General features: G+C 43.4%; 5 protein-coding genes across 5 annotated transcripts; 2 read left to right on the forward strand and 3 right to left on the reverse strand.

The window, feature by feature from the left end:
• Positions 1-363: 363 nt before the first annotated feature.
• Positions 364-1,817, forward strand: AGABI2DRAFT_121700 (hypothetical protein; the record flags this gene model as incomplete). Its single annotated transcript, XM_006455738.1, has 2 exons — positions 364-1,027; positions 1,093-1,817. 2 exons carry the CDS (start codon positions 364-366, stop codon positions 1,815-1,817), a joined length of 1,389 nt encoding a protein of 462 aa, XP_006455801.1.
• Positions 1,818-4,930: 3,113 nt separating this feature from the next.
• Positions 4,931-5,259, forward strand: AGABI2DRAFT_121701 (hypothetical protein; the record flags this gene model as incomplete). Its single annotated transcript, XM_006455739.1, has 2 exons — positions 4,931-5,078; positions 5,123-5,259. 2 exons carry the CDS (start codon positions 4,931-4,933, stop codon positions 5,257-5,259), a joined length of 285 nt encoding a protein of 94 aa, XP_006455802.1.
• A 500-nt stretch (positions 5,260-5,759) lies between these two features.
• Positions 5,760-8,080, reverse strand: AGABI2DRAFT_145832 (hypothetical protein; the record flags this gene model as incomplete). Its single annotated transcript, XM_006455740.1, has 2 exons — positions 5,760-7,150; positions 7,174-8,080. The coding sequence occupies 2 exons, from the start codon at positions 8,078-8,080 to the stop codon at positions 5,760-5,762; spliced, it is 2,298 nt and encodes a 765-aa protein (XP_006455803.1).
• Positions 8,081-9,832: 1,752 nt separating this feature from the next.
• Positions 9,833-10,387, reverse strand: AGABI2DRAFT_121703 (hypothetical protein; the record flags this gene model as incomplete). The annotated part of the gene is made up of 1 exon (XM_006455741.1): positions 9,833-10,387. One exon carries the CDS (start codon positions 10,385-10,387, stop codon positions 9,833-9,835), a length of 555 nt encoding a protein of 184 aa, XP_006455804.1.
• A 5,872-nt stretch (positions 10,388-16,259) lies between these two features.
• AGABI2DRAFT_43517 (hypothetical protein) lies at positions 16,260-16,829 on the reverse strand (the record flags this gene model as incomplete). Its single annotated transcript, XM_006455679.1, has 1 exon — positions 16,260-16,829. A coding segment is annotated over one exon (570 nt), but the record flags the coding sequence as incomplete, so codon positions are not given.
• Positions 16,830-17,572: the final 743 nt, after the last annotated feature.

Below are 17,572 nucleotides of genomic sequence, written 5' to 3' on the forward strand. Positions count from 1 at the left end.
CTTTTGTATAGATTGTATCCAATGTATTATATTTACCATGCTGATATAATCACTTTGTTGACTTATTCACTTTTAAGCTTCTTATTATTGTCTTAGTTGACCTTGAGTGTCTTAATTATGTACTTGAGTGACTTTAATATGACTTTTTACTAATCTATCTTTATGTCTATTTTTATATCTATGAAAAAGACATCAACTAAGTACAGTTTAAGTGACTATTAAGTCATTTCCAAGAACCTTAAGATACACAGGCCTAAGTATCATTAAGAAGATTCAGAAAGGTATCTGCTCTTAATTGTTTCTTAATGACCAATTAAGAACAATTAAGAAAAAATCTTTTTTGCTGATGTGCCTGCCTTCTCCATGGGATTTGGCAAACCCAGCAAACTGCTTCAGTGTGCAACTCCATTTGGTTCTTATCATATTTCTGCTGATGCTCGAGATTATCTAATCGCCATCTCTCAAAGTGGACATTTCCACGGCAGTACCTTTTCTTTTACAAATTCTCTGAGAGACGAAGATCAGCCAGCACTTTTTTTCCCGATGGGCACCTCTCCAGCCATGCCACCCCCCAAAGACCAGCTTCAGGCGACTACTCGAATGCAAATGCCTGCACTTCAAGAGTCAAGCACCTCTGGTAACCTTCCACGTCCTAGTATCAACGGCATGGAGTCTCCTAGCATCAACGGCATGGATGGGACTGCCAAGAAGGTGAACCAAAAGGTACAAAGGGGAGGAATGGATAAGGAGCCCACTCTAGTAGCTTTGCAGGACGCTGTTTGCGACGGTGATGAACCCAAAGACTTTTCTCACGAGCCTGCAATTTTTGCTGTCCTTCCGAAGCCCAATGATCCAATTTTCACTCCACCTGCTTCACGCCATAATATTCTGGGGTTCAATCCTCTTGATGTCCACTCCATTCCCTATTGGAATTGCAACCACATTGATCCTGCATATGAGTCTACCACTACAAAAGACTTGACGCATTTCACTTCTCTGCCAGGCAATGTTAAATCAAAATTAGCACGTGAGTTGCAACCTCCTATAAATAGATCAAATCACATAGCTGATCGAGATTTTAACCCTTTGAAGGCAAAGCCCGAGGTGATCTAGATCACTTTGTGCGCCCTATCAATGCCTCGCCGATATTGCCCAAGTTCCGAGACATGGTTCAGAACGAAGCAGCATTCCTTCCAGCTGCAATGCTCCACAGCTACCGGGCAGCCCTCCATGTTCACACAATGAATGCCTGCAATATTTTATGTGCCTACCACAAATTCTCGAAGAAAGCCAATTTGCATGCTTGGGATGGTGCACAACCTAGCGTGCCCAAGGGGTTTGGTGTAACAGGAGTTCCATATCCCCGGGCTGTTTCAGCCAAGCTTTCGTATAGTGTTACTCCTCGCCAGCCAGGCCGTCTTCATTGTGGCTGCCCTGAGAATATTGTCCTAATGGAGGCAATTCTCCGTAAGGTAACACAGGCCACATCTGTGCACTCTAGTACCACCAAAACTTGGCAGCATACGTACATGGACCCTAGAACCCGCCTGCTCACAATGACAGCATTTATGGATTGGACCGGGCTAAGTCTCAGCGACTTTTTCAGGGTAGCCCCTGATGGCCATGTTTGGGTCAATCCATATGCTGAGCTTCTTGATCGGCAAATTCTAGTGCTTCAGCAGCGTCGCCAGGCCCTCGGTACCAATTCACCCGTGGACCCACATGGCAACACACCTGTAAATAAGTCTGCTCAATGGATTGAGCAGACTTTGGCCCAACTTGACGATCCCTCTCAATTACACAACCTTTATATTTGAATAGTACACATGTCTTATGTAAACTTTATGCAAACATTACCGTAAATATTATTTCAATAATACATGTGTACTATTTAAAACATATGTAAATTAAAAATGCAATAAAGCTCAATTTAAGACTTTTGTTTGCATAAAGTTTGAATATATAAAACATATTACATATGTACTATGTAAATTAAATTTACGGTAACATTTGCATAATGTTTACATAATACATGTGTATTATATAAATATAGAGATTGTGTTTACTGATAATGATTAATGAGTAGCAGACCTTGTGAGTTCGCTATTTTTTTAACTCTCTGCCATTTCATTGATTTTATTGAGAAGCAATACTTATAGTCCTCCACCAGCAGTCCTTGCTACAGTTTTTATAGTTCATTTTTGGAAATGCTATTTACTTTTGCCTTTCCATAAATTTATAGTACCCCTAAGCTGCGGCCACTAGCATTTCGAATTGATCAAGAGGGGTCTCTAGGTTTTCTGCGAGAATCGTTGTGCAGTGCTCGAGCACAATCCATGGCCAATCGGCTCAATTTGGCGAGCTTCTACCCAGCCTCTCGTTGCCAAGGAACCAAACATGCACAAACCTACCGCGACACGAGCTTCACTTGCTGAGTTGTGCTAGGTGGAAACCTGATCTAGCAGGAAGCCAGGTTTAAGTGTGAGTTGGTTAACACAAAAGGGAATAATTTGCACAAAGAGATTCCAAAGGTGGGGGAACACTATACAGTACAACGATTACAGTCAAAAGAAGACACTGAAGAAAAAGAACCGGATCCAACGAACCCCGAGGACTTACCAGCATACATGAAACTCTTCGCCTATCTTTTCAACAAAAAGAACTTTGACAAGCTTCCTGAGCGAATGGAATGGGATCACGAAATCAACTTCACCGAAAACACACCAACAGAGATATCATCAAAGGTTTATAGCATGACACCACTGGAAAGAGAAGAACTGGACAAATTTTTGGATGAAAATCTGGCTACCAATCGAATCCGACCATCAAATTACCTTATGCTACACCATGTTTTTTCGTTCCCAAGAAAGATGGTTCATTACAGTTATGTCAAGATTACAGGAAACTGAACGAGATCACAATCAAGGACAAGATGCCACTACCCCTCATCAGCGAAGTATTAGATCAACTCAAGGACACCAAGGTTTTTAACAAATTGGACATTATCTGGGGATACAACAACGTTCAGACCTAGCACAACCTCTATATTTACATAATACACATGTACTATGTAAACATTTTGCAAATGTTACCGTAAACAGAATTTACATAATACATGTGCATTATATAAAACTTATCTAAACCTTATGCAAACAAAATGTATAAAATTTAACATTATTGAATATATTTTTTGCATATGTTTTACATAGTACACATATATTATGGAAATCAAATTTACGGTAATGTTTGCATAATGTTTACATAAGTACATGTGTCTTATTTAAATATAGAGACTGTGTAGGTTTCATAATAGTGGTTTAAGGTCAAGGTGATGTTTGATCAACAAAAAATGATGCAAATTAATATAAACAAAGTCATGTGACACTCTCAAATTTTCCCAGGATTTTTGCGGTTATTTCTGGAGCTTCAGAGCATGATTTCTGAAAGTTGAGAAGAGGGTCAAACAACTGTCCCAATGATTGATTATTTTGTTGATTTAATTTCTCAACCTTTTACTGCTCAAATTACTTCATCTTACATGCGTTCTGAAGAACACATGTAGGGGTATAAAATGTATTAATCACATAATCATACTCACAAAACTCATTGTGCTATGACACAAATAGTGCAAAACCTCGAAACATTGGGACAATTTTTTGAGCTACTGTAGCATACTGTTCCCATGTTGCTAAGGCCAAAGCTGTTTGCTCGCTAAGTCTTTTCTGGCTTAGCAATCTCTTTCTAGTCATAGTCTTAACACTTTTTCAGGTTACATTATTTGGATGAAAGTATGATGGACAGACATCATGGACTGACCACAACCCTAAGCTGATATGTTTTTATTATCTGGATTTTGTTGAAGAAAAGGGTTGTGAGTCAAAAACGCATCCAGGTTAGGTCACTGACAGCCATAAAGATTCACTAAGTACTATCAACTACTCATCAACTTTTCTTGGCACTTTCACATCAATTTTGAATAAACTCCTCTATTAGCCTCTCATTATACGCCACTTGATCTTCTGTCTCTTTCAGATGTCATTTATTGCTATTACTTGACAGATATTCATTTAACATGGCTCATTTCTTCTTGGGAGACAGCCATTGATCTTTTGTGGTTTGAATATGATATTTGAGTACCAGCAGCAATTCCTCAGTGCGTATTGGAGGTGGATAAAACCATCTTGCATAAGCCTTGCCGTGATCCCCACTGGTCATATATTGTTGTAATTTTTCTTATTGTGTGTATTCAAGTACCATTTGCACTTAAGGCAGCTGTTTTTTCTGACTCCAATGGACACAATTTGACGCTTGCTTGGGGATAGTTGATTAGCTGTTTTCTCCAGAGTTGGCCAAATTTTAGCAAATTCGTAGGACACTGCAAACCACTCTATATAACCCATGATGTGAAGTTCTGCATGAAAGTGCACTGTAAACTCCTTGAATTTGTTATGATAAGGATATATGACAACATGTTCCCAATTCCTTTGAAGGACCTGGTGAAGCAATTCATTTTGTGAAAACAATTCAAAGGTTGTTGTGCTTTTTAGTCCTCTTCCAAAACACTTAATCTTTCTTGTATTTCCTGGATCTCAGTTTTGAATGCATGATTGAAAGGGCCATACACAACCTCTATATTTCAGTAATATACATATATTATGTAAACATCATGATAAAAATGTTTTACATAGTACACATCACAACCTCAATATTTCAATACAACAAATATTGTAATATTATTGAAACACTACTGTATTTTTTGTTTTCATACTACTTGGAAAGTATTAAAACATTATTTAAACATTACCATATTTTATTTCCATATATGAAAAAAAAATACAAAGAAAAATAACCTATTGTTTAAATATTATTTCAATACTTTCCAAGTACTATTAAAATAAAAAATACAGTAGTGTTTTAATATTATGGCAGCATGGATATAGTTATTGATGCTGGGATTGATGAAGGGACTGGTTCTCACAATGACTCGGATGATAGCTCTGATGATGACTTAGAGGGAGAAAGTAGCAGCAATGAAGAAAGTGAAGATGAAGACATTGATGATAATGATGGCAAAGTACGTACTAATTGTTGCGCTTCAAATAAACACACTAAAGAGGTGAAGGTGAAGTCAAAATCAAATTCAAACCTGAAGCCGAAGTTGAAGTTGAAGTTGAAGTTGAAGTTGAAGCGAAAGTTAAAGTCGAAGCAAGAGTCAAAGTCAAAGTCAAAGTTGAAAAAGCGAAGAAGCCCTTCAACTAGTGGTGACAAGAATGATGCTGAGATTAATACTCAAAGGCCCAAAAAGAAGGGCAAACATGCCTAGGTTTGAAATGGGCAAACATTATGCAAACATCACAGTAAGTATAATCTAAATATATGTAAACCAAAAATATAATAAAGCTCATTTTAAGGCTTTTGTTTGCATAATGTTTGAATAGTATATGTATATTATGTAAATACAGAAGTTGTGATAGTATATGGTTACTTTGTAAACTTTATGCAAATACAGAAGTTCATAAAGTAAACTATATTGTTTGCATATTTATCATGTCCTACACAACTCTGGAAATAAGATAATATTAAATGCAGATTTCTAGCATAACAATAATAAATGACTACAAGTAATTTTTGTTTTAAAATACATAAGGAAAACATACACCAGCTGTGAACTTCTTCCATTTTCTGTGAACTTCCCAGATCTATTCAAATTTCCAAGAATCTCTTTGAATCTCTCCAGATCCTCTAGAACTATTGAAATATTATTGAAACACTACTGTATTTTTTACGAGTGGGATGGTTGGCGGATCCCCATATACATCCAGACGACAAACTTGTTCGTCGTCCGCAGAATCGAATGAGGACTGATGGTTCAGACTTCCAGTGTAGACCTGATCCATGTACCGTAAGCCGAAGTTATAGGCATGGTCAACCCATGATGGCGGTACACCGTTGTGGGTGAGGACTTCAGCTATGGTGTCCACGTTCAAATTTGCGATTGACGAGTCGTTGATCTCGAGTGGGCGGAAGTGGTAGAATGGTCCAGTCTGCGGAATGAACAGTTGATCCGGGTGTCTCTCATTCCATTGCGCAATGAGGTCCCGGTATAACTGGGGCGATGCAGCCAAGATGGTGAAGCATCGTGTGAATACGACATGGCCGTTGCGGGAACGGCCACGTCCGGTTTCAGGAGGTCCAAAGAACCTCGCTAAAGTGTAGCCGAAGACGGATCGACAATGCACAGCTCGTCGATAATCAAATTGAGTCCCATGAATGTAGTTCTGGGACCCGGGGCGATTATGAGTGAGAAGATATCGACCAAGGAGGTCGAGATCAAACAATGCGGCCCCAGTGGGCTGGGCCATACCCATCCCGCCAGTATTGTTGGAGGGGTTGGACAACCGAGCCGCTGGCCAGTTCCTCAGGATCTCCCCCCAGTTGCGGCGGATATTGCGAATTGGTTCTGGAATTTCGTCTGTTCTAAACTCTGCCAGAATATATTCCATCGCGTTGTCCGTGTGTCGGGGTGCGATCTGTAAGGCTATGGTGTGCAGCTCCGTCAAGAGGATGTACGCTTCCGTGCGCACTCGACTGTCAGCTAGATGATCGCGAGCCAATCTGAGGAGGCGTCCAGCCTCCAGTGGACTTTGGGGAAGACCAGATGGTGCGGCATTGCGGATAGTCCTGGAGCCGGTTTCCGCCTCAAATCTCTTGTGTCTCAGAGCGGCTTCAGCTGCTCTGATAGCGGTTTGACCAGCATACACTACATTAGTGTACGGATCATGGAAGACATGTTGGGACAGCATGCCCTGCATTCGGTTATCCTGCATGTGGTCAGGACCGATAATCTCATCGGTCGCCATTCCCCACAGGTCAGGGATCACGCCACCTTGTCCAGGGAGGTCACTAATTCCGTCTAGTGGCGATTCAGTCACCACGACCGGTCCTTGGGATCTCTTCTTCTTGCGTTGGGACTTTCCCTCCAGTTCGCTTTCTTCGAAACAGGCATTGGAAGGTGTTACCCTATAGTCCTCTGGTTTTGAGCGGTCCAAGGTGACTGGGGGTTTGGGTGGCAGCTGCCCTGGCATTTTCACCCTAACTAAATCGCCGTAGTTACACGACGGCGAGTTCTTTCCGATGGGTGCATCCCTGACTGCAGACAGATGCCAGATTGACGCTTGCAGAGTGTCAGTCCATTTGGGATCACCGTAGTCGGGGGCACTTCAGGATCCTGGGCGATGTTTGAGTTAGTGGTCGACCCTTGTCGATGCCTCTTTGTTGTTGGCTCCGCAGTAGGGGCCAACTTGGATGAGAGAGGTCGAGCGAAGAACGCCTTTTGTTCGGTGGCAGCTGCTTTACTGCTACCCGCGACTGACGATGGGGGAGACACTGGTTGCGCCTTCCTCTTTCCTTTACCCTTCACGGGTTGGCTGGCCACTGAAGGGCCTTGTGCTGGCATTGGTCGAGCTCTTGAAGAGTTCGACAGAGAGTATCCCACAGGAGTTTTACTCCTGCTCGGTGCTGGCTCGCCTGAGTGGCTGGTTGTTGCCGTTTGGGCATCTAAGAGTCGTTCAACTGCACCTTGCAGTCGATCCAGTTTTGATTCCATGCTCCTCATCGAGGAGCGTTGTCCTTCGTACTGTTGGATCAACTCCTCAGCGGCGTTAATCCCAGTGTGCGTGTAAAGATCTAGGGAGTTAATGATGATATCACTAACTCCAGCATTGCATAGATGTCTAGCGTACGTCTCTACACGTTGCTCGTGGTATTCTTGAGCCTCGTCTTGCTCAGTTGCGCGTCGTTTTCCTTTACTACGCGTCATAGGATTGTCATCAGCCTCCATAGGTTGCTGATATGGTGACGGCGGCGGCGGTGGCGGATGCTGGTGATAACCTCCACCCTGGTGCTGTGGGATGTAGGGTACGTGGCCAATATATCTGTACGGTACAGTTGTGGTGTGCGCTTGAGGTTGTTGGGGATACGTGGCGTACTGGAACGGTGGTGGAGGCATCTGCTGTTGCCTCCACATTTCATAATGTGGTTGCGGGGGGTATTGTGCCAGTATTGACGCGAGAAAACTCATGTGAGAATTGTGAGCATCAGCAAAAAGTCACACAACTTATGCAAACTTATGAAAAAGTTGCCTTATGCTTGCCTTATAAAGACCAACTTAAGGCACATGAGTCTCCAAAATAGCATAAGTTCATAATTTTTCATAAGCCAGACAAGAAGTTTACACATAAGTCACACATTAGTTCATAAATTCATAAGTTGGATACAAAGAAAGCATAAGCACAGGACATTTCATAAGTCAGACCAAAGGTTAAACCACAAGTCAGACAAAGTTTCATAAGTCAAACAGGATCTCATAAGTGAATAAGTCAGATAACAAGGCAAGCATCATAGCATTATAAGAACATTATGCTGTATGTCTTGTTCTACTACTCATAAAATTCCGGAAAAATCACGACGAATCATAGAATATTAAAAGAACATAAGTCTATATGTATGTTTTTGTCAGAAAACATACCTGTTATGGAGATATCAAGATTCCATCATGGGGTGGGGGGGTCATTGTCAACTGCAGATAGACTTGTCGTAGAGCCTGCTCTACTAACCGGAAAATTCTGGAGAAATCACGACAAATCATAGAATATTAAAAGAACATAAGTTTATATGTATGCTTTTGTCAGAAAACATACCAGTTATGGAGATACAGAAAAACATAACAAGAATGTCATGTTTTATACTGGTTCCTGCGCCGATTTTCATGTTTTAAGAGTGCAAATATATGTATTCAAGGTCCAGAAATTCGGATCTGGTTTTAGATTTATTATCCGATCAATATTTGAGGAGCTATAGCGCAATCTTGTGTTTATCATATGTTAAATGTGCCATATCTCAATAGGCTTTCATCCAACAAAAGATCTAATTGAATATTCGGACTCCCTGACCTCGAAACTATAGGAATACATTTTTAGATCATTAAAATCCATGCAGAAATGACCCGAAAATATCTCCTACCTGTGATTTGAGGAACTTTGACTCGAAAATCCCAAGTCCAGATGTCATGTGATGTCATGTGACGTGTTGAACTTCTGTTTCGAGCATGACATTGATCCTTCCTCATCACTACCATCATTCCTCCCCTCCCCATCCTCTCCCTCCCCCTTTCTTGCCCTCCAGGCCTGTAACTTAGTAAGTAACATCCTTATCACCTTCCTAGCTCTCCCCCAGCTGATTCTCAGCTTAATTAAGACGCTTTTTTGCCTTTTTAGGCCGCTTTTTTAGGGCTATTTTGGGAGGGTTTTGAGAGGAGATGTGAGGATGATATGTGGATGAGTTTTGGGGGGATCTCTAGTCTTTGGTGAGTGCTTTTTGACTCTTCATCTTCTCATACTCATTTGTTACTTTTAGAATCTCATTTCTCATTGTTTCCCCCCCATCTTCCATTTCTACCCCCCTGGCTGCTGTCATATCCCTCTTGTCCGCTTTTTTCAGGGTCTGTTTCCTCTTTAGGAAGTCTGTATTATACATGATGTATTGTATTTACTATATGAATATAATTCTTTGTTCCTTATGCATTATGATGTTCCTTATGATTGAGCTTATACTCTCTTACATCTTTTTACTGTCTTAAGTACTTACTTATGCAACTTAGGATAAATCCTCATGACTTATGATAATCTTGAATCTTATGACCATATTGTGACTTATGTACTTATGATTTACTTAAGTATTGCATAAGTCAGAACCTCAGACAGTGACATGCCTTATGCAAAAATGACTTATACTGACTTATGATTTTTATAAGTTTGCATAAGTCAAATTTAAGTCACTTTACCTTTTCCTGATGAAGTTGTATAGGAGGAGTGGAATTTGTTGAATGGTGAGGCTGGGAGGTGCTGTGAGTAAGCAGTTCATGTCGGTTTGGAGTTGGTTGACTGATGTTCAGATGTGGGCGCAATGGCGAGGAATTGATTTTCTGGATATGGGTGAAAATTTCGTTGCGACTGGGAGTCCTCGGGCAAAAGCGTGCCAGATCTGAGAGGCGGGCGTCCATTTCTTCAATTCTTTGAAGGTATGTACGTCTTGCAGAAGTGAGTTCATCAACATGAGCCCCGATTTCATGCACAAGTGAAGCGAGTTGAGGAATGCGGCTGTGACTGGACAAAAAGTCTGTGGCTGCTCTCTCTGATAGAAATGCTCGTCGAATGTTGGCATTCTTATCAACGGGTACTTCGCCTTGGCATGGTGTATTGCGAGGTGCAGTTGGGGGTACTGATGAGTCAGACTTCGGGTTATCATCCTTGGTCTGATTGCTGGCATTTGGAGTGGAAGAAGATGTAAGAGCTGAGAGTGTCTGTGTAAGTTCTTGAGAGATGCTCATTGAACTGGGGAGTTAGCTGAGTCTCTTCAGGTTCTTATACTCTCCAAGTATCTCGCTTGAATTTGCAAGATCTTCTTCCGATTCCCATGAATCCTCTGACGGTCCATATCCTTGCCATCTGACAAGATATTCTGTTCTTGTTGCGAGTCTTCCATTTCCCAAGCGTTTCTTCCTTGCTCTGTGATTAAGGATCGCTTCGACTTCATACTCCTCTTCTCCAGACACTAATGTCGGAGGTGGCTGTGGATTATGCTTTCCATAGATGTCATTCTCTACTACAGGTGTAAGCAGAGATGCATGGAATTTGTTGTGTATCTTCCATCGCTTCGGAAGTTCTAACTCGTATGTTGTGGGAGAAGTTCTTCTAATTACTCTGAAGGGTCCTTCTCTTCTTTGACTGAGCTTCTTTGATGCATACGGCACGGGCAAGTTTCAGTTATCTAACCAAACTCTATCACCAACCTTAAGTGCATCCCAGGGTCAGTTACTTCGGCTAGCCATCTTCAAACGTGCTTGCTCATGTGCTTCGATTGCTGCTTCTCTAGCTTGTTCTAAGAATAATGTCTTCTCTTCGATAGAAGGTACATTTGATTCTTCTTTGTTAATGAATGCTTTAGGATTGTATCCTAATATGAGTTCTGAAGGCGAATGTTGTCTTCCTGCATGTGGTTTAGTATTGTGAACGAATTCAATCATAGGTCATGTGTTTGGATTTCTTGAAGTATAGACTGCAAGATAGAATTCTATTTCTTGATTGTAGCGTTCTGTAGTTCCATCAGTTTGTGGATGATAAGCTGTTGAAAATGCGGGTTTGATGTTAAGCTTTTCATAGAGTCTTTGCATAGATTTGGCGGCGAATTGAGGGTCTCGATCTGATATGATCTTTTGAGGTGTTCCATATTTAGAAAATACCTTATCAATTAGCATTTCGGCGATGTCATCAGCTGTTGCTGTTTTCCTAGTAGGGGTTAGAATTATCCCTTTCGTAAGTCCATGGTCCACTATGGACAATATTGCATCATAGCCATCACTAGGGGGTAGATCTGTGATAAGATCCATAGATATTTGTGTAAATGGCTTCGTTACTGAAGGTCCTTTGATCGGTTGCATCGGCGGTAAAGAGGCAGGAATGTAATAGACGGCGTAGCTATGAAATAACAACACCACTAACACAATAGCTTTTTTTTTTTTTTTTTTTTTTTGTAATCATTATAGTTTATTTCAAAACTACTTAAAGGGTGCCATGACGCGTTCCCCGTACTTTACATCACCTGTACTTAACTACTCAACGAATCCGTATCCAGCTGACGAGGTCGAAGCTATAAGAACAGAGAAAGAAAAAGAAAGAAGAGAAAGTTCGAGTCTGGATACAAGTACACTTAAGTAAATGAAGAAACAGAAACGTTCATACACGAGATAAAAGAAAATCATTCTTCTCCTACCTCTTTTCAACACCACCTGCGACACAGGCTTGATCTCTCTCATCATCGCGCAGAAGATATCTCTCCACCCATTGTTTATCTCCCACACGTTCCAATGCCTCACGAACTCAATCGACTCGTGCAAGAAGATCGGTCCTTTGAGTGGAGGAAGCTTTCGCTTCTTCCTCCTTTTGTTCTCTTCATCCCTAGCCAACTCCAACTCTTTTCCACTAACACAATAGCTGCTGCTCGTAATGCAAGTTCGTGGGGAGATAATGCAATGTAAAGGTTTTATATGCGCAAGAAGGACGATTAACGGACAAGGGAAGGGGCTGGACTCTCTAGCTAGTAGTTGTGAAACCACCGGCCAACTTCTGGAACTCTAGCTACGTGCGTTCGCAGCGCTAAGTGCCAACCAATAGTGTTTAGGAAAGAGCTGCAATGGCTAAACCCGCCGGTAAAGCTACTGACTCCGTCTCAGCAACCAAAGAAGCTACCGACTTATACCTCTCCTGGATATAAGCTGCGATGTCAACCCAGCTAGTCTCTTAAACTATCTTACTACTGGCAACTTAGTGAATTCGAAAAGCTAACGCTTTGATTCGACTAACTGTTTAGCTGAGGTCAAGGCCCCTTAGAATGTTCTCAAGCTAGTTTATTCCGACTACACTCCGTTAATTGTTACTTTAATTTCACAATCCTCAGAGCGAAGCATCAGCAAGAGGTTCCTAGAAGGTTCCTTGCCTCTCTGCGCTCGCCTGGGGGGTTTATATAGCTTTAGCTACGAGTCGTTACAAAAGGAAATATGTACTAAAGGAAATGTTAAGTCCATGTGATAACGAAGCTACGGATTTACTGTCCAATAAAAAGAGAAATCTATGTCATATGATTTAGCTGAGTCATCATAGAGCATATGGTACTCTATCGGCAGGAGCTACAGGCGAAGACTAACTCAACAGTTCATGTTAAGCGATCTTGAGTTCCTAGCTGCGCTACCTAGGCTGAACGTTATGCTGATCTATTCTTAGCTGCCGCACGGCAACGCTTAGCTACTATTTCCAATTGACCTTTTATGGAAGCAGGTCCATGTGCTGAATACCCAGAGTCGGAGCTAGGGTTTATTATCCCCATATAATGTCGGATTTACGGAGCTACCTCTGATCTTCATCGGATCAAAGTGCGATCAAGCTGGATTCTCCATTGGGAGTATAGGATCCACATGTTAGCCGCACTCGCTAAGATTACATGTCATTCCACGACTGGCCAAGGCTTAGCTTGGTCTACATGCAGAGGCTCATTATAGCTAGACATATGTTTGTCATAGCTAAAGGCTATAGTTTCCCTAATGGTACAGTTTTCCCATATAGGAACCAATGATCCCTCATGTAGACTCACAATGAACGGTATACTCTGCTGAGTGACAAGTAAGGGTTATAGGATGATGTAGCTAAGCCCATAATGAACTATAATTCATAGCTAAGGCATATTCCAAGCGTAAAACGGCTTGGGCTGTAACAGCGCAAACGTCGAGTAAGTCTTGGAAAATGTCGTTCATGAAGCTTTGGAAAGCGGCGGGCACATTGGTGAGTCCAAACGGCATAACCAGCCATTCAAAGGAACCATAGCGAGTACGGAAAGCAGTTTTCCATTCGTCACCATCAGCAATGCGGACGAGATGATAGGCATGCCAGAGGTCAATTTTGGTATAGATGCGAGCTTTGCGGGGAGAGTCGAGGAGATCAGAAATAAGTGGTAGCGGGTAGCGGTCTTTCCGGGAAATCCTGTTGAGGCCACAGAAATCAACACAAAGTCGGAGAGAGCCGTCCTTTTTCTTCACGAAGAGAACAGGAGCGTCATGAGGAGACAATTACTGGTGGCCAGGCGTCACTAAGCAAGTCCAGAAATACGTAGAAGGATGCGACCAATGTCAACGAAATAAGAATCGACCAACACCGCCGGCAGGAAAATTAATGCCGAACCCTATTCCCACCAAACCATGGGCCGACGTATCCGTCGACTTCATAGTAAAATTACCAGAATCACAGGGAATGGATTCAATTCTGGTGGTGTGCGATCGATTCAGTAAAATGGCTCATTTCATTCCAACTACGGAAACAACATCAGCGCTAGGACTAGCTAAGCTGTTCAGGGATCACGTATGGAAGTTGCATGGATTACCAGAAACGGTGATCTCAGACAGGGGACCGCAGTTTGCTGCAGATTTTACAAAGGAGTTGAATAAAATGTTGGGAATTGACACTAGGTTATCTATGGCGTTCCACCCACAGACTGATGGCCAAACCGAACGAACCAATCAAGAATTAGAACAATATCTCCGATCATTTGTCGATCATAGACAAACTGATTGGCCTGATTGGTTAGCAACGGCGGAGTTTTCCTATAACAATAAAGAACAATCATCAACAAAGGAAACTCCATTTATGGTCAACATGGGAAGACACCCAAGAACTGGTTTTGATCTTCGACGTCAAGGCAACCACCCAGCGGCAGTAGATTTTGCGGACCACATAAAACTTCAACACGAGGAAACTCAAGTGGCCCTGAAGAAGGCACAAGACGACATGCGGAGGTATGCGGATAGAGGCAGGGGAGAAGCGGTAAAGTACAAAGTAGGAGATAAAGTTCTATTGGCTACTCGGGACCTTCAAATCCAGGGACGACCTACCCGGAAACTTACGGAGAAGTTCATCGGACCTTACACCATCAAGAAGATCATTTTCCCCAACGCAGTGGAAATAGATCTTCCCCGATCTATTCGGATCCATCCGGTGGTTAATGTCAGCCGAATAGTACTCTACCGAGAACAAGTGGAAGGACAAGGGAGTAAACCGGCACCGGCCGTAGAAATAGAAGGAGAACAAGAATGGGAAGTAGAGAAAATCCTTAACGCCAAATGGTTCCGCGGAAAGAAGCGGTACTTAGTTCGATGGAAAGGATATACGGCAGAAGCAGACTCGTGGGAACCTGAGGAGAATTTGACTAACGCCAAAGAGTTGATTACTGAATTCCACCAACTCTATGGGGAACTCAATAGGATACATCACGTCCTACGTGACACCGGGTTCCAGGAAAGGGAACTACCTAATCGATTCACAGCCAAGGCCTTATTCGGATGGGATGACAAACAGTTTGATGCCGAATATCTTAAGAAGTTAGAACGTAATTGGCGAACGTGGAGGTCTTGAAGGGTCGTCTCCAGAGGAGCCGACTTTAAGGAGGGGGTACTGTTAGAACCTTGCCAGAATGTCACGGCGTCACACTGTCACATCTGTCACATATTATATTACATAATAATTTCCCTCTGCTGCTACAGTTCGACGGAGGCTAAACTATCGGCATACTGCTAAAATGGCGCAAGCTACAGATCTACCCATTGAACTCCTTGATCTTATCTTTTCCTTTCTACCTCCGAACCATGCGGAGCAAGTGCAATGGAGAAGGGCGGCGGCGGCTATAGGAAGGGAGAGTAGACTGGTAGGTTGGGACCTATCGGGTCATCAGTGTAGGGAGTGCAGAAGGATGACGTTAGCCATGTGGGACGCGGAGGAAGATAAAGTGTGGGTAATACAGAGGTGGTCAGCGTGGGGGGCTCGGTATTGGGAACTATCCGGGTTCTTCATACTATGTCCGTGTGATGCGATGTTGGGTAACTACTTCGGACATCAATGGTTTGTGTGAGTAGATTACCTGTTTAGGAGTTGTTTGTACTTGTGGACACTTTTATGGTTTGTTTGGTATTGTTGACGTTTTTATGATCAATTTACTTTTGTTTACTTACTTCTTACTCCACTCTTCTTTTCTCATGTCAAATGTATAATTAGTTTACTTTCTCATACGTACTTCTTTTCCCATGTCAGTATATAAATAGTTACCTAGGGTAGTTGGTCTGTGCGCCGTAGTCTAGGTATATAAAGTAGGTAGAAACTTGTAGAAGACTCCGTCGAGTTCTCTTAGGTTCACGCCTAATATAACTTTTGTCACTATACTCCTTAGTTCTTGAGTTTAGGTGTGACCTGTGACATCACAGTCACAGTCGCCCTAACACCAGAACAACAGTATTCTATCTACGTATCCAGCGCGACTTGGTTGAGCGCTCTAAGAGTCCAAACAAAAAACAAAAACACAAACGAAAAAGAGATATCCAGTTAAGCGGCCCCGGGAACAAGCCAAGCAGTCAGGCAATACAACTTATCCAAACATCGGAACACTCGATCGAGACCAGAGCTGAAATCAAACATAAAACATATGAAAGAAAAAGAAGCGGGCGCTATCAGCGAACACCGCGGAACGGGGACTAGAGAGAGCCTCGCAGAACGAGGTACGCAAAGCCCATAGAAGATCCGGGATAACTCCAACAGTGGCGGGGTCAGAGTATAGACAATGGACTCGAAGGCAGTCCGGATTATATGGATCCCGATCTAGTTCTTCGGAAACTGGCGCTTGAGCCAGAGTCTGTCGAAACGGTTCCGCCAAAACGGACACGATGTATCCGTAGCAGAATGAGAGCGCTTGTCCGCTGGGCGCTTGGCCGCGGTACAGTTGATGCAGTGGCGCGCGTCGACGCGAGAGGCATCGACACACTTGGAATGGTTGGCCTCAGAGTGAGGCCCGCCGCAGAGGGGACAGCGCGCGCACTTGGCACGACACTGATCAGAATGGTGACCCCACCGCTGGCAACGAGCACAGCGGACAGAGCCGGAATGGGGTTTGGCGCCTTTAATCTGGCAGTTCACTCCGCGGATGGAGATGAATTTTGAAATGTAGTCCCGGGCATTGGAACCCGAGACCGTGTCGTGGATGTCGATCCATGCCCAGCATGAATCAGAATGAGGGGAGGCACGCATGAAGCGTGGCTTGTGCTTGAATAGTTTGGCCAGCTCAGTGCCAACCAGAGACTTGTTGAGAGCGTATGTGAACGCCTCGTGTTGTTTAGTCACCCACTCCTTAGAGGAAGTGGGGACGTGAGGGATGTCAACTATCTTCAAGTAAGAGGTTGACGTGGCTGGGGAGTGAACAATGGGTGTGGTTTTGTTCGGGAATGTTCGCCGAACGTGCTTGAGCACGAATTGAATTTCGGCGGCGGTAGGGACACAGGAGGCGGCTAAGAATATGCCGTTGCCTTCGACCGTTGCATGCGTAAGAGTGACGTTGGACTTGACATCGCTCCGGAGGACTTGATTGAGGTTATTGAGAACCCCAGGAGAAAATGACTCAGCCGTGACAGAAGATCCGGCTGGCGGTGTAAGGATTATGCCACGGCGCGAAGCGCCGTGTGCAGTGTGTTTGCCTTGGCGTCTCTTACGAGGCACCGAGGGATCGCGAAATGAAACAGGGGGAGCGCTAGCAGGGGTAGGCACGCGCTTGGAACTTGTTAAGGGAAGGGGTTTGGTGGGCGCCTTCCCAGACACTGGTTGTGGAGCGGCCGGCTCATCCACTTCCATGAGTGGGGCCGTTGCCGGAGGGGTGACATCAGAAGAAGCCGCCGGCTCGACCCGGACCTTCTTCTTCGGCGGTTTGGATTTGGCTGAGTCAGCCTGTGGCGGTGTGTCCCGCGGATTTACATGTGTAGCAGGTGCATCAACTGCGGATGCAGGCGCTTCAACTGCTGGGAGAGAGGCACGGATACGTGGGGCGAGTACCTTCATATTGTGCAAGAAGTGTTTGTGGAGGTCGGTAAGATCGTCGTCCATAAGTGTCGGGGTTTCTTTGAGTAAATGCTCTTTCCAGTTGGGCTTAGCAAAGA

The sequence above is a fragment of the Agaricus bisporus genome (genome assembly GCF_000300575.1).
Source record: "Agaricus bisporus var. bisporus H97 unplaced genomic scaffold AGABI2scaffold_11, whole genome shotgun sequence".
Lineage (NCBI taxonomy): Eukaryota > Fungi > Basidiomycota > Agaricomycetes > Agaricales > Agaricaceae > Agaricus > Agaricus bisporus.